Source organism: Artibeus jamaicensis, unplaced genomic scaffold, assembly GCF_021234435.1.
Source record: "Artibeus jamaicensis isolate MK-2021 breed Jamaican fruit bat unplaced genomic scaffold, CSHL_Jam_final contig_354, whole genome shotgun sequence".
NCBI lineage: Eukaryota > Metazoa > Chordata > Mammalia > Chiroptera > Phyllostomidae > Artibeus > Artibeus jamaicensis.
In genome coordinates this window covers 33,757,732-33,784,745 of record NW_026521803.1, presented here as the reverse complement: position 1 = coordinate 33,784,745, position 27,014 = coordinate 33,757,732, and the positions used below count along the sequence as shown (strand labels likewise).

The 27,014-nt window shown below is 40.9% G+C and overlaps 1 protein-coding gene across 19 annotated transcripts in view; it reads left to right on the top strand.

Moving 5' to 3' along the window:
- Positions 1-27,014, top strand: part of TCF4 (transcription factor 4) — a 335,412-nt gene that overhangs the window by 267,014 nt on the left and 41,384 nt on the right. For all 19 annotated transcript variants that reach the window (XM_037151940.2, XM_037151945.2, XM_053664222.1 and 16 more), the window contains 3 exons: positions 14,444-14,549; positions 18,069-18,202; positions 24,025-24,157. In XM_037151940.2, the coding sequence (XP_037007835.1) occupies positions 14,444-14,549; positions 18,069-18,202; positions 24,025-24,157 (373 nt within the window). The remainder of the gene's footprint in view (positions 1-14,443; positions 14,550-18,068; positions 18,203-24,024; positions 24,158-27,014) is intronic.

Below are 27,014 nucleotides of genomic sequence, written 5' to 3'. Positions count from 1 at the left end.
TAATCCTGACTATGTTTTACCACTAGTACACATTGCTGTTTGTACTTGTGAAAAAGCGAAATAGGTTGTCCACCCGTTTTCTGTTAAAGAAAATGGATTCTTCACCATCAAAAAGGCATTTTCATCATAACCAAGGTGCAGAACACGTCGTACAAATTAAGTACCTTGAGGTCCGTACTGCTTCCGAGTGTTTTCTCAGTGCATACAGTCTGGTTTCATATGCAGAGAATTTCTGTGTAGCAGTACAAGTTACAGTGTATATTTTCCAAAAGAATATCATAAACTTGTGAGAGGTTAAATGACCAACATAAGTAGTGATAGAGTCAAAAACTTGAAAGGCTGCTCCTGCTCTGTAGAGCACATTAGAGACAGTGAGGCACTGTCACTGTGGACCATTCCGACACTGAGGGACAGTCGTAGGTTGTTTACTGGTAGAATGAAGACACTGAATTTGCCGGCAGAGAGACCATGAGTGACTCTGGTGAGGGCGACGGTTATTTCAGAGGCAGCTACCATGTCTGTGTAGTCCCAACACGTTTTCATCACCCCTAAAGGAAACCCCATGCCCAGTAAGGAGCTCCTGCCCTTTTCTGCTGCTGTGTTTTATAAACCTTTAATTTTATCGTGTACACAAACATGCGTATGCATGCACGTGTGTGTGCACACACATGCTTTACACATACCTGTCTATCAAGGATTAGGAGAAAAGTCCTGATCTATCTAGAGATTAAAATGTTCCTGATAGAGGACCTAATGTACCCTAATTGTGTAAGCAAAGAACTATATACGGGGGGGGGGGGAGGTTTATACTTGTAATGCAATAGATTATAAATTATAATACAAGAATAAACTCTGTTTCATGTACTCATAACTGTATACCTACTTTTTAAAAAAAGATTTTGTTTATTTTTAGAGAGAAGGGAAGTAAGGGATAAAGAGAAGGAGAGAGACATCAATCAGTTGCCTCTTGAATGCCCCCATCCGGGGACCTAGCCCAAAATTCCCACCTGTGCCCTGACTGGGACTCGAACCTGCAGCCTTCAGGCTTGCAGATGACACCCAGTCTCCTGAGCTACACCCGTCACAGCTGTAAACCTGCTTTTGCCCCACCCTGTATTTAACAGATGTTTCTCCACCAGGGGAAAAAAAGGAGGAAGTATCTCTTGCTTCTTTTAGCCTGTCTGTATATTCCTCTTCAGTTCTCACTAGATACTGATTTATCAAGGAAAAAAGATGTTTATCAATTCTGAGCCTTTTATTATGTAAAACTGCTCTATTCCTCATCCTATAAAAACATTTTCTCATTAATTTCATCAACATTGAGAGTTTAAACTGCTTCCCTTATCTTAATGTTAAGCAATCATCTGGATTTTACATTTCTGTTTTGAACATTCAAAATTATTGAACAAAGTAATTTAGTTATTAAAGATTTTATTTCTTGGGAAGAAAGTCAGTGGGGCATTCATAGTGTAATTTTTATCGCTAAAAAAAAAAATTGTTGTTGTTTGTACTTATTTATACACTTGTTTTTCCAAAACAATAGCTAAGGTAGTCAGCAGATTTTTAAACTGCATGTCTTTAAAGTTAAGAAAAAGTAGATCAAGTGAAAAAATACTTGAACTTTAAATATTAGAGAAAGTCAGCGTAATTATATTTTTAATGCACCTGAAGACAGAAAGTATTTGTTGTAAGCTACTTTTGTTAGGCTATCATTGCCCTTCATTCTCTCCTCTCCTCCTTTCAGTTTTCTTTAAATAACTCTACACTAATGGGTTATTTCTTTTGCGTAAACATACAGAATATTATGCCTGTACATGTTCTAGTTGCCTGTTACATTTCTAAAATCTCTCAACTGGCTCCTAATGAAAAATCTGGCCTCTTAATTTTTTTTCAAATGTCCCTGCACACCTGGCCTTGTGCATCTCTGCTGTGAGTTTACTCAGTGAAACATGCCGGCTGCTTTTACATAAAAGTTTGCCCTGGATAAAGGGGAGGGGCAGGTATTTGAATGGATAATAGTGAGGTGGCTGATTGGACATGGATGTTGACAATTTGCATACTTTTTTTTTTTTTCACTTCAATCTGTGCCACAGAGTCATACATTTGGTGATTATTCCTCCATGCTTTTGTTTTTAGTTGGAAGAAGCTGGGGTCTTATGTTTTGACACAAAAAAGATAATTTGTGCCTTGCCTGGCTTTGTGAAGGAGGATGGGTAGTAACGCTCCAGGGTGCCGTGGCAGTGATCCCCTTCCAAACTTGGCCAGATTGGAAACTCGGTGTTCCTCACAGTCCTCTTGGTGAGCAGAAGAGGAAGGCATCTGTTTGAGGCCCTAGAGTTAAGGTCAGTGCTTCAAAAAGTGCAGTGTGGATTCATCTGTAGCTGTGCTTGGCGTCAGTAGGCAGTACTTACTAATATGAAAATTTGATCTCCAGATTCCTTAGACTGGAGGTGATTTGGAAGGATATTCTAGTCTGATCAGGGGCTAACAGTCCTGACCTGGGATTTGGTGTGAAAAGACCTAGGTTCTGAGCCACGCCTGCCCTCCTGGAGGATGTGACTCCTGGGAAGGAGGGACTTACCCTCCTCAGGGTCTGTCCCTGTTGGATCGCGTGGCGAGACCGTGGGTCGTGTGCTTAGATGGTCATTCTCAAAGTGAGTATTAAATAAGGTAGTGGATGCTGAAAGGGTTTGTAATGTAAAATACTGTGAGGATACGATCTTCTACAATGGTTAGTCAGAGAATTTCACCAAATTTCCTTTTATCCAGTGACGTTCGAGGCCAAAGAAGGTATCTGGGAAAGCATGTCCTCCCTTTCGGGAGTAGTTTCGTTGAGTGTTCCTCCTGTCTCTCCAGTACCTGTTGGAATCCTGGCCTCCCTGTCTTCTCATTCTTGCTGGGGTCTCTGTTCTTGGAGGTGCGTCTTTCTTCTTTTGTCTCACCCTTCTTCCTCCCTCGTCAAACTTGCTTCCCGGGAGGGAGTGTGTACTTAGGAGCGCGGCTTTCTGGCCCTCTGTGAGGCCCGCCCCAGACGCAGCACTGAAGGCGCTCAGGGCTGGGGGACGAGGAGTGGCACGTTCAGGGGGCACCAGGCCCGGCCCCAGAGTTCTCAGCATTTCTCTTGGTGCTGCTGTCCCTTCTTGGAAAGCCCTCTCTGTACCTTCCCCCCTTTTTCTGTTTCCTTCTCTCGTTCTTCAAAATTAACTCTTGGGAAAAGATCTGAGATTTTATCGCACGGAAATGTACTAACTGCTAACAAACTCCAACGGCATTTTCCAAGATGAGGGATGACTGGAGATGGGCTGAAGGCGGGTTTGCGGCCGCGGAGTTTTTCCCAGGGATCCAGGCTGTGGCCCCTGAGAGTAACGGACATTAACTAGGGTCTGCAGTGATTTGTCTGTTTCCGTGATGCTGGAGACACACCTGTTAACATCCGGGGAAGGATGTCGGCACTAGACCTCCGGCATCAACCTATGGACTTGGGAATGTCAAAGAGAAAAGGGCGAGGGTTGATTCTCTTAGAACTCTCAGATATGGGGCATTATAGGTAACCACCAAAACCTCTGAAGAAGGCTGAGCCTTAAAACACATCGAGAAGCGAAATGCACTAAAATCTGTTTTGTCAGAAACGAGTGTTTCTCGTTCTTTATTATGACATTATTCTTAGTTTGACATGTATCTTGTGTGTCCATTCATTTGTTCTTGTGCACACTTAGAACTGCTTGAGCTCGGGCTGTGCCGGATACCACACACACACAGTGCACAGCACACCTGCCCCTTTTTATCACACTTTTTAAACCTTATTGTTTCTTTGATTGACTCTTCTTACCAGGCCTTCTTAGTCATTGAATAGGCTATAGAAGAATTCATGCTAATCAACACTGGAATCAATGTAAAATTAATTTCGGTCTTTATTGTAACTTCTTAGAATTTGTTGTCATCTGAGAGATGCGCTGCCCGCATTTAATTAATGTCACAATGCCTGTAGAAGTCACAAAGCTATTTACTAGCAGTATATCCAACAGTGTTTTGATGTTCCAGCACTTCCTGTTACACACTAGTTGTCACGTTAGAAAAAAAGCAAACAATTTGTAGCCAAAGAGGCAAAGATGGTGCTGGGATGAGAGATAATCCGATAATCCGTTAGAAAGCTGGGCATTCCTGAATTTGACATGTGGCTGTATATAGAGATGTAAATAATTTATTACATCTGTTTGTTATTTACGATAACTAGAAATAATTAATAGAAACAATATTTTAATATTACCTTTAATTTCTTACTTTGGGGATTTTATTTACTTATTTTTAAAGAGGGGAAGGGAGGGAGAAAGAGAGGGAGAGAAACATCAGTGTGTGGTTGCCTCTTGCACATGACCCCTTACTGGGGACCTGACTGGGAATTGAACCAGAAACCCTCTGGTTTGCAGACCAGCACTCAAGTCAACTGAGCCACACCAGCTAGGGCTTCTTTTCTGATAACTATTTAATAAATAAAAGCTTGGGAATAACTTAGGTGTTCAGAGCATATTAAAGAGTTGATCTGCAGCCTTTTATCTGTGCCATTCCTAAGCTTGGTAATGAAGCCAATTCTCACGTGAATAAGTAATAAAAGGAATGTAACCAGGAAGAAGTCAGGTTTCATCTGGACCAAATTTTATGCAAGTAAGTATTTCAAGAGTTCTTTAGCCAGGTGTAATTTGATCAGTTTATGGCATCCTCAGCCAGGGCCAAGGTACTCATAGTGTTAGCAGTGGACATTCCTGTGATATACCACGCTGAAAGAAATAGCAAACATACAGTGTCTGCTCAGTTAGGGCCAAGAGCAAGAGAGATGCAGGTGTCAAAATAAAAAAGAAGTGTTTGTAGCCAGAGGTTAGTACACATTAGACAGGACTGTATTCGCACTTCACTTGAATGCTTTAAGTAATATCATGCTTTTTATCAATTTCGTGTCCTTGCATTTCACCATCAAGCCCCAGTGTAACTCTCAACAGGTCCCTTAGCCGCTCGGTCTTCAGTACCACTGAACACACTTAGCCGCTCTGTCTTCAGTACCACTGAACAAGAGTATTAGTACCTACGAGCACTTCACTGCTCGGAAGACACGTGAATGGTCCTCCCTGTAGCAGCACGCAGGAAGGTCCTCTGTGCCTCCCCAGTTGAGATGGCCTAGTGCTCTCTTCTGCCAAATCAGCATTCTCAGGCCTTTGGCCGCTAAGTGGCCAGGGAGCAGAGGGGCCCCGGATTCTAGAAAGCTGGAGTCGGAGGGAGTCCGTGAACACCCTGAAAGGAAGCCTTATCTGTCAAGAGATGATGTAGTAGGGTAGTGGTCAAAAGCTCAAACTCTGCAACAAGACTGACAACGTGATCTTGAATTCCAGTTTCTCTGCTGGTTGACTTGGAGCGCGTTCACTTCGCTGCGCCTGAGATCCCTCACCTGTAGAACTGACGCCGTTGCACAGCAGTAGGGCTTCTGTAAAGACAATGGTCGTGTGCATGGTTCTGCTGGGAGAGTGTCTAGCATATACCATTCAGTATTTTTACCATTGTCATCATTTTGTCCCGCTGCCTGTGCAGGCATTGAGACTGGGTCCTTTTCCAGTTCTGAACAGTGTTCAGCTATGAATCTATAATAAATGTTTTTTCTTCCTTTCTAATTGGTAACTTCTTTCATTGTGGAATAATAGGTGAAAACAACTTAAAATCTCAAATGTTCCATATTTGCGATATCATAGCAGAGTGAGCCTAATCCTACCTGTCCTGGGATTTTTCTGCCTCAGGTTTGCAAATGCTACACAGTGAAAATACTTCCAAAATAATGGCACACTGTGTAGATTTAAATTACAGAATAGTGTTACATAATTATTATTAGTGATTCTTAGGGTTTTTTTTTTATGGAAGCCAGATTGTTTTTCTTCCTCGTAAATTTATGTGCCGAGGGCTTCGTAGAGTCGTTGTTTTTAGAGTTTGAAATTTGATTTAGAGATTTGAAAAATAAACCGCAGCTAGATAAATTTTTTTAAAAAACATAAGAGTATCCTTGCCTCTTTATGTGAATAAAAGAAAGAACAAGGCAAACTGGCCACAGAGAAGGCCAGGTGTCTCGTAGCTCCTTCTGCGCTCTGCACACAGGAGGTCCCCAGCTAACTCCGGCCCCGCTCCCTCCATGACAGTCTCAGCACCGAGCCTGCGGTGCGGGCAGCTCTGGAGGGGACGTGCCCTCCACAGTGTGCCCATCCTCACGTGCTTACGCAAGCCCTCTTCTGTGCGGGTCCCTCAGGTCCCCGCGTCTCCTCCCTGTTGCTTTCTTCTGGCTCTTTTTGACATCTTTCACTTACACAGTTTGATCAGTAAAGATACAAAGAAAGAAGGGAATACAGTTTTACTACTTCTTAACACAGAAAAGGAAATTTGGTGGCTGAGGAGGATAAAACTCTTGGCTATAATTCATTTATTGGATTTAGCTTCAGATTTCATTTACTCATGAACAGATCATCAAAATTCATCTGATATTTAGAAGGATAGAAAAATTACATATAGGATTTGTGGCTTGGGATATGGATGCATGTTCAAAATGACATGTGTGTTTATTACCTATTCAAGGAATTTCTTTTACACGGATTATGCATATTCTCTCATATATTTTTGCAATGCAGTATGTTAGAGTGAAGACAGGTCATTACTTGTCAGCAGAAATAAAATGTGGATATCATATATGTGAATAGTACACTTTATACATTTTTGGTAATTGTAAAAAAAATCTTTAGGTTACAAATAAAAATATCTGAAGGAGTAAAACCCTTCTTACTGGGAGTTATTTTAAGATACTTAGAACTATTTAGTTTATTCCTGTGGAAGCCCCAACTGATTTAAAAGGAAGTAAAAGCTTCACAATTTCAACAGACAACACCCAAAATTTCTCCATTTATAATGAAATATCCATCTATCCATCAATGTACTGCAGACATTTATGTGTTATCGCTAAACAGATTCCCTATTTATGTGATAATAATGCAAACTGGTCTTCAACCATCACTTGGAAATGAAGTCGGACCTGTGTCCCTTAGTAAATATTCCTCCGCTTGGTAATTACACAGAGAATAGATCAAGTGAGTAATTTTTATTCCTGCAGTTTGCTTTTGCTCATTTAGGTATTTTTGCACTCTGAGGTTATTTCCGTACTATTATGTTCCCTTGAGCATTTAGTCACATTACCTTCAAACATTGTGATAACTTACCTAACTCTGTTACTCAGATCTGTGTGTTAACCTTTCATGGCATTTTACTATTCATTAGAATACTTAAGTTATAAAGTTAACAGAGACTTTTAAAAGGAGAGTGTCCAGAGGACTGGACAGAAATGAGGCACCCTGGGCTCTGTCCGAGCCCTTCAGTAAGTCTTTCAACCTCTTCCCTTTGCTCATTTGTAAAGTGAGGTTGAACTCATTTGAGATTTAAATGTATGATGCCAAGAGGCAAGACAGTGGAAGCAGGTAGAAAAATTGCATGGGAAGAGAAAGAAAAAAGTGTAAAGAAGTGATACAAAAGGGTTTACAAAGAAAAAGAAAAAGTAGTAAAAATGAAGAGAGAATAGAATGGAGGGACCAGATTATCAATAATATGAAAACACAAGATTAGAAAAAGTTCAGAATCTCTTCAGCCTTCATTGTCTAAAAAAGGTGACTGTTACACCATGTCTGACCAAAGACATTAGAGGCCAAGGACCAAATTGCGGTTTAAAGACTTTCTTGCTTTTATTTCCTGCACATCCAGAAACCTGGGGTCACAGATGCCCTTCCCTAGTGTTCTGCTGGGGACAATGTGCAAAAAATTGGCAGATGGTTATAAAAAGGACTTAAAGAAATATGTGATAATACAAGGCCTCTAAATTGTGTAATAGTACAAGGTGTCTCACAGTAACAAAACTGAGATCTAAACGCCCTACCATTCAATAATGTCAAAACGTTAATTAAATACCAGTTGTATACTAGGTACTAAGGGTACACAGAAATCTGCCTCTCCCTTTGGTCCACCAGAAGAGTTCTTGCTTTTGTAGCCTAACGGGAGCAGCACGTCTTCAATGAGCTGGCGTTGCTGCGGCAGCTGCTCTAACTGAGGGGGACACGCATGCCCAGTTGGACTCTTCACAGACCAGCCTGACCCTAGAGCAGCGCTTCCAATAGCACTTTCTGCCAGGGTAGAGCAGGTCTGTGGTGGCGATGTCCAGTGGCCATGTGTGGTGACCGAGCACTCAAAATGTGGCTACTGTGACGGAGGGACTGAATATTTAACCTTCTTTAATCTTAACTAAGCTTAAATCTGATGACCACAATACTAAATGGCTACCACATTGGGCAGCACCATTGTAGATGTTAAAAATAGCTATAAGCAATAAGTAGAACTTAACAACAAGATATAAATAATAACATTGTTTATTGAGTGACAACCACAAAATTAGAAGTTATGCTGAACAGTAACTCACTCGAATTCTCACAGTGAGAACAACCTCATTTAAGCAAGGAAACTGAGGCTCTGAGAGATAAATTACTTTAGGTCCTCACAACTAATTGTGAGAGCTGGAATCTGAGAAGAGTTGGTCTGGCTCTAGAACTGGACGATTTCTACTCTCCTGCCCAATCTGTTTCTGTATTAGCTGGAGACTGTCTCTTTTCAGTGCCTCTTCCCCTTGCTCTACACACCAACCAGGGATATACCTTTAACTTGGTGGCACAGAACAATTACATTGTCCACTTTAACCCATTTGTTTTTTCTAAGTATTTATTTATTTATTTTTAGAAGGGAAGGGAAGGAGAGAAGGAAAGAAATGCAATGTTTGATTGCTTCTGGTGCATCCCCTGCTAGGAACTGGCCCCTGCTGGGAACTGGCCTTCAACTCAGGCATGTGCCCTGACGGGGAATCGAACTGCAATCTTTTGGTTCGCAGGCCTGCGCTCAATCCACTGAGCTACACCAGCCAGGGCTAACCCATTTACTATGTAGGTATTACTTCCCCTGGGCCATTTTTTTCTCATTGTGACTCATGTCCTACAAACAGTATTGTAAGAGTTGAGGGTCCAATCTGGTAGTTGGCTGACTAGTGTGAGCTGATCACCTACAAGTACTTTTCCCCATTAGATCCTGAGAAGCGTCAAAGCATATGCCTGGGTCTGCAGACTTCAAGGGCACACTATAAACTCTTGGTGTTTGAGTATTTAACTGTCACGCTTTAGAATATCTGTGCAATTCCCCAGGGTCTGCGCAGCAAAGCGAGCCTTGCTAGCACTTGGGAATCTGAGGCACAGTCCTGCTTGGCTGTTTTCTGCTCATCATAGAGCATACAGCAACTGTCCTCAAGGGTCTGGAAGTCTCAGTCACAGTGTTTCACTTATTCTGAGCTGGTTCTTTGGAAACTACATGTTGGGATGGTACCCGCAGAATTGCAGAGGGGTGGGAACGTTAAGGAAGGTTAAAGGTGCGTTGCATGAGCTGCGTCTCCCACGCAACCTGTCTCCCACTGCTCATGCTGCAGATCTGTGGCTGCTTCCTCGATCTCTGCAGAGTCCGGTGCCCCGCTTCAGGAGCAAGTCACTTTAACGCAGACTGGCTTCCCTCTGCACACGTCTTACCACATTCTAATGTCTTAAAAGGTAATGATGCAACCACACAAGAATATTTTTCTGCAAACTGATCAGGAGCCTTGCATTGATAATTATAAGTACCCTTTATTTTTTACCTTTAGGAGCAAGGAATTTTTCAGTGGAAACAACATTGATTTTGATAACCTGTTTACATCCTTTCTTTACCACCTGTTAAATTTTTTAAAGGTTTCACTTATTTATTTTTAGAGAGAGGGAAGGGAGGAAGACAGGGAGAGAAACATCAGTCAGTTGCCTCTTGTACAAGCCCCACCTGGGGACCTGGCACACAACCCAGACATGCGCCCTGATGGGAATCGAACTGGCCGCCTTTCACTTTGCAGGATGGTGCTCACCAACTGAGCCACACCAGTCCGGGCACCACTTGTTAGATTTTTAATGTGGAAAAGTGTCTTAACTTTACAGAGTCACATGTGTCTACATAATAAAAACAGTAACAGCAAAACATGAATACTATTGTCTGAGGTTTTGTGACACATGCTTAAAATGTGCCAATTATTATTCTAGTTGCTTTAAATACATTATATCATTCAGTGCTTACAAGATATTTGCATAGCAAGTACTATCTGTCATTTTACAGGTAGGAACCTTAAAACCAATAGAGGTCAAAGTAACAAGCTCATCATTGTCTAGATAATGAATGGCCAGATCCAGGCCAGTTTGGCCCTGTGACGTAGTAATGATAGTATTACTGTTACCCATCTTGTATGATCATTAAGTTTAGAAATACTATGCGGGGTGGGGCAAAAGTAGATTTACAGTTGTTCATATAAAACATAATATAATAATTAATAATAATACAAAATAAACTGTGTTTTGGGTACTTAAAATTGTAAACGTACCTTTGCTTCACCCTATATGTGGATCTCTTAGCACAAAAGCTATTCTACCAAACGACCCTAAACAAATAGTAATTATTGTTATTTTCTGAATCTCGTAAGTGAAACTGGTAAGCCAAGACAAATAAGTGGGAAACAGCAATAGTAAAAAATAGGATATTCATTCTACTCCCTTAATTTTTCTTTCTTTTTTCCCCTTTTTTGCCTAGTTTTCTTCTTTTCTGATAGGCAGAGGTTGTGGTTAAAAGTGCGTCATGTAACTGTTTCTTGGATGACTGCACAGAAGATAATGAGACCACTGGTGGGGGCACTGATGTGCCCCCAGTAATACTTTTCTAGTCACAACCCAAAGTAAACGTGGAATGAAGATTTCTTGTTTTTATCATTTCAGGGTTTAATGTTATCTAGAGAACTTTGCTAAGCTCGGAACGTTTGTATGTGTGGTTTTGTTTTAAATTTGAGATTGTAAGAAAAAAGACAGGGTGTTTATTTTGTATATTGGCTATTTTGCTGTTGGTTTTCCATGAAGCTTTTATTAAACAAATAATACACTAAATAGCTGTCACCTGGGAGATTTTTCCACGTTTCCCCAATTCCAATTTTGCAACAAAAATCTCTCACTGCTTCAGTTACTCATATGAGCGGAATCGGAACATCAACAGCACCTTGATGATCTGAGCTACATCACCAGAGAAAACTGAGTGTAGATTTTGTTTTCCTTTACTTTCTCGTCTTTCATTGGTGGGGTCGCTTCAGTGCCCTGAACTACAGTCTGAGATTTTTATTTTTGTTTCACTGGACTGATACTCTGGCATTAGTCATTAAATATGATTCTATTTGAAGATATCTGTTTGTTATTCTTTGTTAAATAAAAACCTGTCATACTTAACAAATGTATACGCTGTTTTTCTATTAATCTAGAATATTAATTAAAATTTAAATGATGTCAGTTTTTTCTTACTGAATTTACTATATCTCTATTAAAATACCTTATGGAAACCTACACTCTGAAGTCTTTTGATTGAGAAATTGGCAAAATGATTGACTGATTTAAAAATAATGAATCTGCTCATTTGGTCATCTGGGTTATTAAAGATGAAAACATTAAAGATAACTGAAGTATGAACGTTACGTTCACTCTGTTTTCATAAATAACATCTTATGCCTCCACCTCCATTTTTAAAGAAGGTAACCTTTAAATAGTGGAAAATAAGGAACAGTTGATAATTGTATAGCTTGGCCAACTCGTATATCTTTAGCCATTGCTTGGACCATTTCTTCATTGAATTTTCTCATAGTTAAAATCTGGGTACAGGAGTGTTGAACCAAATAAATTGTTTGCTTTCTTCTACTTTAAATGTATAATAGTGTATGTGATATTTATTAACATAAACAGATCTATAGGACACTTACCTTAAAAAACAACTTTGCAGTGACAAGGATGAAGTATAAATGACATTATACCTGATCTTTAAATTATGATATAAACAAAATGTATAAAACATGGAGAAGTTGCCGTTTTTTAAAAAGCTGTGGAACAATGGTCCATTTCTTGTTAACAAAGACTTTCATCTTGTCTAAAGAGTCTTCATTTGGTGACAACACCACAGAAACAAATTGGATAACATAAGATTTCTTAACTGTTTTAATGCTGTAGACATTCTTTTGCATGCAGACAGCATTTATGAATTTGGAGTGAGTCATCTTACCCATAGATCTTTGAGCTTGATCATAATTCATAGTCAAATTAACTTCCTTACACACAAAATTACCTTACCAAAGATCAGTCCTTATTTCACAAAAGAAATATCAAATAACTCTACCAAAATTGGTGGGAGGGTGGATAGCATTTGTAGGAGCCATCAAAAGGTGTTGACATAATAATGTACATATTTAAAGATAATGCAGTAGAATATGTAATTAAAATGAAACTGTTATCCCTAAATGGTTCATTTCAGTTGAGTTAAAATACAAAATGATTTAATAATGAGTGAGAGTTTATTTTCAGCTTTATAGTGAATGTATTTATTTCTGAAGTTTGGCAAGAGCACATAGTCCACGTAGCTTATATTAACACTGACTGGCCAAAGTGCTGTCAGGCTAATAGCCGGTGGATATACTGCAGTCACATCATGTTCATTCTGTCCTCAGAATGAGATGACTTAGTTTCCGATTTCCCCTTTTCTAGAAGCTAATGTTTTCTTTCATTTTTTTAACCTACTCTCAAGACATCCAAATACACTTAGGAGTATTTCTGAAATTGTGGGTAGTATAGTTCTCAAGAAAATACTGGGGTGTGCTTCACACAACTTAGAGTACTGATTTATTTGGGGATCAGGGCTTAAGTTTTATTCTTTGTTCCTTAAAGATGCTTGAAATATTTTCTTTATTGTAAACCCTTTGAAAATAGAAGCTAATAGATGTTTGTACATTTAAAATATGAAGAACATAAAAAAACATAATGAAATATAGCCCATGAAATGGAGAACTTATCTCCCTCCATGACGTAGGAAAAAATCCTTGTTTTCCGCACGTGGGTTTTCTTGGGTCTCTTGTTCAGTCTGCAGGACCTCCTGACTTTCAAGGGCACCGTGGGGCACATGTAGCATTTATTTGATGTATGTATGTGTGTGCATATTTTTCCACATCTGTCTCTGTGGACCTATCCTTTGTGAAATCCTAACCCTCGTATTAATGTTTAGTTTGTGATTCATGGTGTTCTGAGAGCAATTATATAATTTTTCTTAGGGTGTTTATTTGATGTGCACTGTAAAAAAAAAAAGGGAGTTATTTTTCTGGTAACCCTGCTGTAGCGTTTTTATTGGTGAATTCCTCTTTCTTTTACTGTGACCTGTGAATATCACTGTAGGCTCACTGCCAATTCTGTGAGCCGCTGCCGGCTTCAAAATGGAGGCAGGAAGGGATCCATTTTCATCGAGAGGATGACAGCGTTTCAGTCTCTCCGGCCATCTGGACGGGGGAACTTCTGGAGCGAGAGGGAACGGGGCTTTAAAAAAATCAGAGTTAGCAAAAAAAGGCAAGGGAAAACCAATTAAAGTTAAACTATACCTTATGAATGTATGCTTTTCCAGTGTGCTGTCATCTTTAAAGGAAATATAAACAAGAAATAACACGGGTTATTTTTATAAAGACCCGTTTCCCCAAGTCTCATGAGTATTAGTAAACAAATGTAAGTAAATTAGGATTCTGGCCCAGTTTGTTGCGCACACAGATAGAGTAAGAACTGGGAAGGAGGGCTGCCCCCCTTCTGGTACACAGATCGATTGTTGGTGGTCTGTGCAGATCTGGGTGTCAGCGGCCTTCCCCAGACATCTCTGCGAAGGGCCGACACTATGGCAGTTTAATATTCCAAGATATATTTGTCACTTTCGATGGTTTGAGTGGTGCATTTGTTTTCTCTCTCTCTCTCAAAAGTGAAAATTTTCATTGACAGGTAGAGTAAAAGGGGATGCTTTGTAAATTGTACAAACGTCTAACCACGATCCTGCACACATAAAACTAATAAAATATTGAATGTCAACTGCATACGAAAAAATTTAAAAGGAGAGGCTTGATGCAGGTCTTTCTCTTTTTACCTTCCACATGTTCTTGTGCCATCTGTTATTTTTTTTAAGGATGTTTACATTCCCAGGACCACTCTATCACCCTTATATAACATTTATAACTAGACATGGTTTGCAATATTCTTGCCTGTGACTGAAAAATATCACACCTGGTTTCCCATTCACAAAAATATAATGAGCATTTTGGTGAGGGGTTTTTTGTCCGTTTGTTTTTCTGAAAGGAGCAGTGTCTCTAGGCTTTCGTCGGGTTTAGAATGCACACGGTGGAAATGTAGCATTCTGTGTCTGCTTCTTATAAAGTAGTGGACCTTGAGATCCTCTGGCCTCTGCAGCCAGCAGAGTTAAACTGCCTCTCCTTCCTCAGGTTTATGCTCCATCAGCAAGCACTGCCGACTACAATAGGGACTCGCCAGGCTACCCTTCCTCGAAACCAGCAGCCAGCACTTTCCCGAGCTCCTTCTTCATGCAAGGTAAGCTGTCGCCTCCCCTAATGGGACCTCCACTGGACAGAGTCTCCCCGGACCTTCCCATGTCAAATATGGGACAAACAGCTGCTGAGCTGATACCCAAGAAATAGAATACTAGGCAAGTGTAGGATGTTGAAGACCATGCTCTTCTTAGGGTTGTATTCATTACTAATTAATTAATTAATTAATTAAAGTGTTACTAAGATATTTTTCAAATGAAAGCCCCTTGAACAATAATAAGTTAAAATTAGACTGGTTTATTTGCTTTAAAAGAACTAATGCTTCTTGGAGGATGGTCTTCCATGATGACTTCAGCATCTTCTCACCCTAAGAAGAACGTATATATATGTTTTAAAGTGTTTTGGCTCAGTGTTTATTTTGAACATCCTAGATTTAGCCATCTGGGAGCAACTTGTCATTGTGAATAACTTTACATAAAAATTTTAGCCACTTATTATTATAGGTAAGAACAAGAGTCTCATTTGGGTAGATGGAAGTGACCTATCCAAAGACTGGAATATTATTTATACAACAAAAGTTTTATCCCACCATGCCAACTGATGTAGGGGAAAAGACCCAGTTTTTTCCAGACAAATGTAGAGAATTATAGCTTCATGGGAGATGGACTGTTTCCCTCCTCCTACCTGGCCAGTACATGTGATTAAATGCACACAGAGGGGTGGTCTCCGGGGCCCCTTCCTCTTGCTGGAAGAAAGACCGAGATGGTTAAAACGACAGCAGCCGCTGGAAGAACAGAGGGTTTGGGGGATGCAGCGGAGCCTCCGTTCCTGATGTGTCTGTGGCACTTACTGCCATAATGCGATGCTCATTTACCAAGTTCACACTCTGAAATTTAGACATGCAATTAACCAAGAACCCCTGTACGCAGAACTTGACCTCTTTCTGCCTGGGAGTGAAAACCCTGTTCGAGTGTGCCCTCGGCAGAGTGCCACGGGATTTCCATCTTCATGCTGCTCTAGGAAGGGCCGTGTCATGGGAAGGGGGCGTGCGTGGGGCAGCAGGCACCAGCAGAGCAGCCTGGGGTCTCACTTAGGTTACAGTGGACACACTCAAAATCATTCTGATTAAATTGACTTATTTTCCTTCCCTGCAGAGTGTTAGCTCTTGTAGGTTATTACCTCACATGTGAAGTTCCGTGGAAAATATATAAAATTGAATCGAATGGGTCCCTCAGGAACAGAGAGAATTTGTTCCACATATAATGGAGCTTGCGTGCACAGGGGCCCTTGATCTTGTGACCTGTCCTAGGTGTGTAACTCTCAAAGGAGCACACCAGGGTATGCCACTCGGGTGTGTTCTGTGCCGGTACAAAAGGCGTGTCCTCTTCAGCTGTAAACAGCAGCCACCTGGGCAGCAGCTCCCTCTTTTGGGACCAGTCGGTGACACTGTGCTCCCTGGGCTCATAGAGATTGTGAACTCAAGGGTTCATCACTCAAAGCAGATTTTCATTGAGAAAATTTACAAAAGGATAGGTTGTTCTACCTGATTTCAAGAAGGTGGCTTACTTAAAATGCGCACACTACCCAGGAATCCGGCAGGTGAAAACAGTAGGTTCTTCTTCCTACAGACCATGCAGAGTGTGGGGAACAAAATTTCTTTTCTGCATATGAACACCCAAAAATGCAAAAAAAAAATGAGTTGACATTTATGATGAGCACAACTAATTTGCACATGTCTACTTCTATTCTTTTACAACAACCCTATGCCAAGATCATGGGATATGATAAATATTAATTTACTGTGAAAAGCATAATTTATGTAAAATATGTATTTTTATAAGTCTGCATTGAATTGAGTGTTCTGTGCTAACAAATCCTAAATGTATTTCCATATAGTGCCTCATGTTGTCAAATGTTTCAAGAGACTCCCTGTTCGGTGATATATATTCTCAAATTTATTTGTCATATTTGCCATCTATTTGCAATGTTAGTGGTCTTGAACTTTAATATTTGAAGTTAAGGTGACATCTAAGCCTCCTCAATCTCAGGACTAAATCTGAAGTAGATGAAGAACAACTTTCTGGAAGTTTCAGGCGTTCACACTGCGATCCCAGAAGCCGTGCATCCCGGCCCCATCTCCCATCAGCCACCTTCAGCGAGGGGCGCCTGGTGCCGGGGAGCCAGGCCTGAAGAAACGTAGGGTTCGGGAGAAAGCCAGGGCCGTGTTCCCAACCTGCTACTGTGCGGCCTCTTTATTTTTAACTTCCATTTCCATCTTCTAGTAACAGCTCTTAAATGATCAAAATCATAGACGTGATTTTGCTTGCGTAGTTTTTAAGAAATCTGTAGGTCATTTCTCCCTGCCCTGACACTAGTTCATTTTTTTGAATTCTAAATTCTGAGTTTAAAATCTCAGGGAGGGGGAAAAAAGCCTCATGAAACATAGTGTCAGATGTAACTTGCCTATTGCCTAAATTTTCAAAAAGCCTTTTATTAAGTAATATGCATGGTGAAAATAATCTTATTTTCACAAAACAATAAATATCTGCTGTAGAGTTAACACCTCGCTGGCGGCCTGCTATGTGTCTGGCACTCGATGGTTTTTGTACAGCCATTGATACAAGGTAAAAAAGTGAAGGAACCCGGCAGTGACATAGGTCCTGCCCCCCACTCTCACCCCCTTCACTGAAGAAACCCACAGCAAACAGTAACTAACAGTCTCTCATAGTAACTTCTAGCCCCACAGGCCCAGAGGATGAAAAGAATTTGGGGGAATGTTTTTAATATGCTATTAACAAAAAGATTGACTTGATATTAAAAGATACTTTATAAAATTTTCACATTATTTTAATCCTCTTGTAAACTACTAGATAATTGCATAAAATCCAGAGACCCAGAAGAGACAGTATCATCACATGTGCCTCATGATTTATGTTTAGTCTTTGAATTGCTGTAGAACTAACTACACGCCCAAAAATGTAAAAAGGAAACAAACTCGGAACAATGTATTTCAGTCATCACCCCCTCCCTATGTCGTAATGTAGTTTCACCTTTCGTTCTGTCCACTGCATTTGTTACTAAAATGAAATACAGTCTTTTGAAGATGTGTTCTTTTTAATTATTACTTATTTCAATGTATGTTTTGTGAACTTGTAAATGTGCCAACTGTGTAGTGTCTTGAGTATTTTATTTCCACCCCAAAATGTAGGAACAATTTAACTTTTAGTTAGTTTTCATAGAAAAAAAATTAGAGTACTTCCAAGAGATGTTTCCTTTGACATTAAGGTACCCTGCTGACGTGACATAATTCTGTGTAGTGATGTGTTCCGGTTTTATTTTACAGTTGGATTTTTACTAAGGACACTTTACTCTGTTAAATATGTTTGTTTGGCAATGTAGAGTCATTTGGGAAAAAATAATGACGACTGTCTTCTGATGTAACCAGCTAACTACCACAAAGATGAATGCACACAGACAGTCATTTTCAAGGCAGTGAAAAAACTGTTCTATAAGGCAAGGCTGACGGCCTCGGGAAAGTCACCATTTCCTTTGTCCTTTACAGATGGCCATCACAGCAGTGACCCTTGGAGCTCCTCCAGTGGGATGAATCAGCCTGGCTACGGAGGAATGTTGGGCAATTCTTCTCATATTCCACAGTCTAGCAGCTACTGTAGCCTGCATCCCCACGAGCGCTTGGTAAGGCAGATTTACATGGTAATGGGGATGGACCAGCTCCATTGTTACATCCCATCCTCTGGCTCTCCCTGCATGCACTCAAGGACTCGGGGAATGAATGCAAAATGGGTCCACACCCGTTATTCTTACAGTTGTATCGTTTTGTGATCAAAGATGTAACTGACTCAGATCAGCTTTGTAAGTCCTTTCGGAGACGCTTGGGCACTGTTCTGTTAACTGCGTTTTGTTCTGTGCTTTCTTTATCACAACATCAGCGTCCTTCGTTACCTAAACACGCCCTACGCTTGAGTTGCAGCATTCAGTAACGGCTGTCCCTGGTTTGTCCGTGTGTTCGTTTGTTTAGGCTGTCTGTCGTTTGAGGCGTATACTGCAGGGGGCAGAGCGTCAGACTGTAGACTCTGAGGCCGGGCGATACATCTCGCCTGGATATTTCCATTCCCCCTTGCACGGCTTCTGTCACGGGAGACAGCTTTGGCCCGTTGCGTCATGCTGGGAGGAGAGAGTTCATTTTCTGCACACTCCCATCAGTAACAGCAGCCGTGGGATTTCTACACAGAGCAGATTCCAGGTTTTCCATATTTTAGCTTTAATTCCACACCCTCCGATCGCCTACTGGTGCTCTGTTTTGCCCCACTCCCACTCCTGAAAACCGTAGAATGCTGCTCTTTTTTTCCTTTTTTACTAAAGGTTCCACTCTGCCTGTCACCTGCATCATCCGCTGTAGTGTTGCTCTCTGTCCTAGAGAAGGCAGCTCACCTGATATTTTTCCAGCCTCCAAAACGGCCGTGGCCCAGAAGCCTGAACTCGAGTCTGTCATTAAATGGAGCAGAGAGCACTTCTGGGGCAGGAGTTGGTTCTGGGACGCACATGAGATGGGACTGGGCCCCTTGTTCAGTGACGTAGCTTTAAAAATGTGTGGACACCTGATCCAACAAATGGAAAAGGTTAGGACAAGCCCGCTTGTAATGAATGGTGTTGATACCATTTCTCTTCATCTTTTTAAAAAATTTTTGTTTATTTTTAAAGGGGAAGGGAAGGAGAGAAATATCAGTGTATGGTTGCCTCTCGTGTATCCCCTACTGGGAACTGGCCTGCAACCCAGGCTTGTGCCCTGACTGGGAATTGAACTGCGATCCTCTGATTCACAGGCCTGCGCTCAATCCACTGAGCTCTACCAGCCAGGGCTCTCTTCATCTTTTAAGTTGCCCCTTTTTTCGAATACCCAGATTTATGTTTCTCTGTTCTGATATAGGATGTGGCACTTTCTAGATTTCCATGGTCTTTTCTCTCTTTTGCTCAACCACTAGAGATATAGAAAAGGTGACTTACATCCTAATCTAACAACCCAAAACATCCCAGAAGTTTAAGATTCCTGAAATCCTTGAAAATACCTATTTATTTAGTGCTAGTGACAGAGACACTGTGTGGTCAGCTGACCTCTCCGTGAATGAGACAAACAATAGAGATGGAATTGGCCTTTCTGTATCACCTTGTAAATTTGAATGTGTAAGTCACAAGCTCTCTCTAATTTCAGCACATTTTCAGTAAATAGTGGATGATGTACTTTCATATGTCCCTCCTCCCACCGTCTACCTGAAGGCATCAGAGTGAAAGCCTAGAGAAATACCACTGTTATGATAGTAGAATTTTTTCTTGGCTTACTATTATTTCTCCATCACCATCTTCCACTGATCTAAGGAATTCCTGATCAAACCTTCGTGTGTTCTGTGCACAGGGAAAGTTTTGATTACACATAAAAGATTTGGGCACTATGCTAATATGTTGGTATTCCAGTTTTTTTTAAAGTTGTCCATCTGACATTTATTTTTCTTCTCTTCCATATTTCTTTTTTCTTTCCCTGTCACGCTCTAGAATTTTAATTTAGGTGAGTTTTTATCCCATATTCACTGCACAAGAAAGGTATCTTCAAAATATGCTCAAATGTACAAAGCTGTCACTTTATAAAAGAAAGCAACACATTTTGAAAAAGTTTTGCTGAACCAAAACGATATTGTCAACCAAGAAGAAAGATCATTTGGTAGGAGTGACCCAGGAAATTGAATCAGCTGTTGTATCTGTACTGCCTCTTACCCACCACAGAACACAGGGTTTTCATTCTTAACATGATCACTTAGCAAATCTTAGAGAGTAGGAGTTTTATTTTTTTTAAAGCTGAATGAAATAGGTCTCTAGCAGGCAGTGTATCCTAATGAATTTTCTCACTGCTGGGGAAACTGTTGAATTATTATATCAAGTAATCATAATTTCAGAACCATTGGAAATATTTTGAAGTGACATTTAAAAATCTGAGAGGTGATTGGGAATAATTGAGTAATGCTAGGCAGTTAGTGTCCTTTCACTTGAAAGTAATGGTAGTTCCTTATAATGTTCACCTGTGGCTTTTGACCAGTGCCACATGGAACAAAGAAACAGTTTGAGGAAAAGAAGAGACCTTTTCTTGTATTATCGTCTCTAAAGGTAAAATCTTGTAGAAACATCATTGTCAGCTTCACTTCATACCATGTTATAAGAGAATGTGTCGTTAAAAAACTTAAAATCCACATGTTTCAGTGACAACTGCTGGGTCACCAGTTCTGATTCTCCAAACTCCCTTTACAGTTTCAGCCTCTGCAACAAAATCCCACAGCCAGTCACTGCTATGTCATGAGTGTACATTCAGAAGAATGTAGTTTGTGGTTGAGCTCTGGCGTGGCGGTGTAGAAGGTTTGGGTTTGGAACAACTTGGCAGAGTTCTTTGTAAAAATAGGACGGAGTCCTTGCTGTCTGGTGTGGTTGGGGCCCTGTCTCTGCACTGCAGTGACATGGTCCTAGGAGTCTGGAATTTTAATACAAAGGAGGTTCTGTTGTCTTTTATTTATGTATTTATTTCTGTAACATAAACCCTAACCCCAGTAATTCTCAACTGGGTATAATTTTGCCCCTCGGGCAACGTGTGGAAATGCCAGGGGTAGTTCTGACCGGAATCTAGTGTCTAGAGAGCAGGGGTGCCAGTACAAAGACAGCAGTGGGCAGGAGAACCTGCCCAGTGAGAACCACCTGGCAGGGGGGTCACTAGTGCCAAGGCTGTGAAACCCTGCCAGGCCCTAACGCCTGGTTTTATTCTTGATACATGCTGCCAATTATTATCATTTCCAGTCTTTCAGATCTCAACCCAGAGATTGAGAGAAACATCACTAATGGAAACATTTTCAACACTTACTCTGCCAAAGAGATTCCAAAAACACTATCAATGGCGGTTATAGGTAAAAATAAATAGTGGGCATGTAAGGCCATAACACTACATCATAGTACTTCCTCTTCTGCTTTGTAGTGAATGGGGCAGACGCTGTTTATAGCTGGACTGAGGCCGAAGGGACCTTTTATATCCGATCCCTGACTGCTCTAAGGAGACATTTTCCACATGTCACTGATATTCTCTGTGGTGTATTTACTGTGACTTTGAGTGACACGAGGTTTCAAGATAGTTTTCCTCATAAAATATTCTAGTTATAAATCTCAGTGATTGCTTTCAGCATCTTATTGTCTTTGAGTCTCTAAAAAATAACTGATTTAGGTGAATTGCATTGGTTTCCCCATTACAGTCTGTGGGGGAAAAACTTTATTTTTTAGTCTAAGAATTCAGTATTAACCCCTTGTCAAATCCCAAGTCACCGCCCATTTTATACCAAGTTTAAGGGCTTAAAAAATTCTCACTGACATAATAATCTTTTTTCTGTTTCATTCTGTAATTATTAATAGTTATTTAAGTAGTTTTCATATTCTTTCCTCTGTTTGATTTTTGCATAGTTGGGACTGACTTATAAAGTTTCTCAATTCTTCAGAAACTCTGCATGAAACAGAACTGAAACCATCTCTTTTTCTTCAGTTTTCTTTTTTCCTTATTCTGTTTCTCTTCATCTACTTTATTATAGTCTTTAGCTCGCAAGAAGAAATAGCTCTTCTAAGTTTGGTGTTTTGTGGCTTGTTCAGGGTTTCAGATGAGCTGTACTATGGAATGGCCTTACTCTCTCATTCTTTGGAAGAAGTTTCATGGACCACTTGGAGCATTCTCTCAGTAGCAACTAAAAATGAGCTTAACAGGTGGCCTAAGGAATGTTCTAGTCAAACAAAGAGGTTCATGAAATTAAAACATTGGAAAGGCATTCTCGGGAACTTGGAAAGGTTTGAGGGCAGTGTGTCGACTTTTTCACTGGAATTGACCTTTCATTCAGACTGTTCTGAGTGCGCAGAAGTGGTGTTTTCAAAGGCCAGGGCAGTGGCGGACTTGGCTGTGAAGTACAGTTTCACTTTCTAGACCTTTTAGTTATCTCTCAAATAACTAGTATTTCAGTCTACTCTTTATTAAATGCTAATGGATAGCAGTTGTTCATTGACTTTATAGGATAATTATGTGTCCAGCACTCAGCAGTAAGTTGTAGGATGCAGAGGTATGAGCCCTGCCGTTTACCGTATAGATGAGTTTACAGTATAGATGGAGATGCGTTTGAAAGACAAAGCAATGAAAGGCAGCAGATAGTTACTAAATGGCACAGTGCAGAATGTAAGTTCATTGGGGACACAGAGAGAAAAGATCTTGGAAGAGTGAGAAGTAGTACAGAATCATCAAGGAAGAGGTAAAATGTAAGATGGGCCCCTCAGAATAAAAGAAAATACCAAGACACCTGGCCTTTAAGCACCTCGGCCTGTGAGCATCATTTCCCATCTCAGTTTTATATTGAACGATATTAATAGACTACCCAGTCATTGTATAACAAAGAACCACAGCCCATTAATATAACACATATAAGGAAAGGGTCTGTTTTAGCTTAAATGTTGTCCTTTACATGTCTGTAATGCATTCAGATGTCAGAACACCATTTTAAACTACTAACTATCTTGAATGGGAAGATCGTTCAGTGTTTTTCTGTAAATTACTGTGACCCTCCTAGTGATCTCCTCTCCAAGCAGATGGGCTGGCACCTAATTTGCCAACCTTGCCGGCACTGTGATGTGCCCCAAGGAGGGCAGCTTATTTGGACAACTGGTGCTATAATCAAACTCAAAGCCAAGCCCTAAACCAAATGATTCTGTAAAGACAATGTCCTTTCACAGTCAGTGACATGGTAGATTGCTAGCAGAGAGGACATACAAAGTAAGAAGTCAAATAGTTATTCTCAGTTCATTTGTTCTGGTTTAATTCAGCACAGTCATTGAGTGAAGGCTTTACATACTGACACTCCGGAGACATACTCGTATCAAACCATTAGCACTCTTTAAGTTTTTCATTTATCATTTTGTTCTTGCTGGAGTTCAGAAAGATGATTCAATTTGGCAGGAAAAAGAGCTGAGAGTGGTTAATGGCTACTCTTTGCCATTTTGTGTCCAGAAGGCCAGGATGAAGCATAATATAAACCCTGTAGATCACAGTGTTGTTTTATTCATTATATCATAGAATCTGCCTTACTTCATCAATAGGTCATACCAAAAAAAAAAAAAAACAATGCTCATTTAGGCTGCTGAAGACACAGAGATGCTTTTAAGCAGTAATTTTCAGATTTACAGATTGTGATCATTTCTCAGTGTCCTGTGTTGCCACTGTATTTCCCTCCACTTGATACAAACCCAAACCAACTATGTCTTTAAATTGTATTATTTGAAAAATGAAAGCTGTCAGGTCTGAGGAAGATATATTCTTGTATATTTTGAAATTCTGAGGGCTTTCTCTATCGCAGAATGAAGAGTTCTGAAAGAAGTATTAAAAAACGACCCCACTCGGTATTTCATGGTAGAAAATGTCCCCCCCTTTGTGCCTCTCGCTGCAGAGCTACCCGTCACACTCCTCCGCAGACATCAACTCCAGTCTTCCTCCAATGTCCACGTTCCACCGCAGCGGCACCAACCATTACAGCACCTCGTCCTGTACGCCTCCCGCCAACGGGACCGACAGCATCATGGGTGAGTCTTGGAAACGCCAGTTCTGGTGCCGGCAGTCAATGTCAGGGTTGAGCATGAACCTCTTTTTCCCCTCATATTTGCTGCCTGGGAGAGCAGCCAGGCAAAAATATTTGTCCTACACCTGAATGAACCAAACAGAAATAGTCATTGGCTTGACCGTGATCACATTTTTTTTCCCACAAGGAACAAATTTGGCTACTCTGTATATTGAAATTAGATTGACCATGGGTTTAAATATACCAAAACCACCTTCCTTCTCATATCTCAAACAGCAAGCAAAGTGAACCTTGTTAAGCAAACCAGTGAAGACTAATGAGATAAAGGGCGTAACTGCTCCTAATAGTAGCTAAGGACCACTTCCCAAACTGTGCTCTGCTCGTAGCCGTGACACACCACAGTCTTCTGAAGACTGGCTTGTGTGAGGTTCATGGGTGAGCAGGTGTAACCCAGTGAGCTTCGCCTCACTGTGAGGTCCTCCAGTGGGGAGGTCGTGTCTGTTCACCCACAGGGTAGGAGATGGCCAGGCGGCCATGGGCCAGAAGTTATTTGCTGTTTTCCTCAAGTAAATTTACTATGCAATTAAAGGCCCGAGCAGCATGTCACCGCCAGAGAACTGTGCCATCCCTCCTCTCACTTGTCATGCTGTCCATTGCTGTCCTCTCCCTGGGCCAGGCAGGTCCCCCACCATGCTCACCTCCAGGGAAGAGCTGGCAGGGTGTCTAGCTGCCCAGGGAAGAAAGAGTTCAAGTCAGGGAGGAGGCAAGCACCCTCTTCCGAACCGGCCTTTGTCAACCGGCCTTGCCATTCAGCAGTCAGCCCCATGTCCTGTTAAAACCTCAGGCCCCAGCGATCACCAGCACTTTGGTTGCAGCTCAAACCCATACCTTGCTGGGCCTTAAGATGACTTCAGTGGGTCACTGATGAGCATGTTCTCTATGTTTTAGAGAGAAGAATGTGTGACAGAATCATTTTCTCTAGTTTGTAGAACTTGGGAAAGTAGTATGAATCACTTATGTGGGAGAGTTTTTGATAAAAATGTATTTTGAAATGTTGCAAATATAATCTGGCCTAAATAATACACTCCCTGCTTTATTCAATATTATATTTCACACTTGAGATGGTCTGTCTCACAGCCCTTTGGTATGATGTCTCATTAAGAAGCAAATTTAGGAGTTTCCATTTTTGTAACTTTTTATAACAAAGCTTCTACAAATATGTTGCATCAGTTTGACCTTGGAGGGCTGTGGACGGAGGTCGGATGGGGGAAGTTTTGTAGCTATCAGTGCAGTTTTGGCAGATTTGAAAAACAAGAAGAAAGAAGTGCAGAACTGAAAGAGTGAGAAAAGCATATTTCACTTCAGTGTGGTTTGGCAAATGGAAAGCCCCTTTCTGCAGTCACAGGGTCTAGTTATGAAGAAGGGTGACCGGTCATTCATCCTCTTACATGGCAGATTTCCTGTCTACTTGTGGTTTGACTAATTTTCTTTTTTAGGAAGGTGTAAAGGTGGAGCATAAGCTCGAGTGCAGGAAAACATACTTAAGCACTGTTTGAAAAAAGTTCCGTTAATTAATTTGCAGAACAGTCTTCGGGGAGACGGGCACTAGACTCGGGGGGGAAGATGCTAGGAGACGGTACAGCGGTTCCCGTGAGCCGGGCAGCACAACTGCGAAGTCAGTGGGAATGGGATGTGCTTCAGTTGTGCTGATGGGCCCAACATGAGCTCACCGACGAACAGGAATGTCTGCTCGGTTACAGTCGGCCTGGGCAGGGTGTGGCCGTAGGGTCAACACCCGTAGGGTCACGGTGGGCCTGACTTGTTACCGAGTGGAGGGGCCCGGTTCAGTGGGGGGAGGGTTTAGATCATGATAAGGAAGCCATCATTTTAAAAGGAAAAGTGTGAGTTTTGGGAACCCAGAAAAGGAATTTTTTTAGGAAAAACATTATAACAAATTATTCCATAATCATGGGTGTACTTGTCAAAGTCTGGCATTCGAGAAAGCTTTATCTTTTGGGGAAGTAAGTAGACATGGTAATTCAGCTTTTTGGAAGAACAGACCTTTATTAACTTGTATGAATGCAGTTATTACTCTGGGATTACTCCCCTAAAATATGTTCTCCCTTAAAATATGTCCTCTGATTCTTTCAATTAAAATGCAGAGGAAAATTTAGATACAGTAATAAGCTTTAGTGCTACACAGTATCCAGCGGCTTGAGTTTCTTCGCACTTTAATTCTCTTAGGCTTTGACTTAATTTTCAGAGGGAGATAGAAGTCAGGGATGGCAGCATGTCTGTATAAGAAGAGAAGATTTCTTTTCTGTTAGTAATACTTCCCTAACAAACACTATGGATTAATAGGATACATCTGTAGACTTGAAAATATTTGGCATATACTCACTCATTCTGAAACGCAGGAAATAAAGAAATAGTACATTGCCTGTATCGCAAAGAACAAACAGAGCTAATTAAATAATTGGTAAATAGGGAACACATAGCCTGACACATGTTTAAGATTACGCACAGGATTCTGTAGAAAATGGCTATAAGCAATACTAATGCTGTAAGAATGGGGTTCGAGCGCTAACACATGGACATCATATTTTTCAAGTTTTCTTGGTGTAAAGTTGCAAGGCAGCGCAGTCTTTTCATAAACAACATTGTTGTCTTAGGAAGCTGCTTTTTCAGTGCAAAAGATTATTGTCCCATTTCTCAGTTTCCCTTTATAATGTGTCTTCCTGGTCAACAATTGTCCTGAACGGACCCTGGGGAAAGAAAATGCGTGTGGAGCGAGACGTGCACTCCAGAACTCTCAGGGGGTAACCTCTCTGGACCAGGCTCCTTTGCCTCTGCTTCTAGTC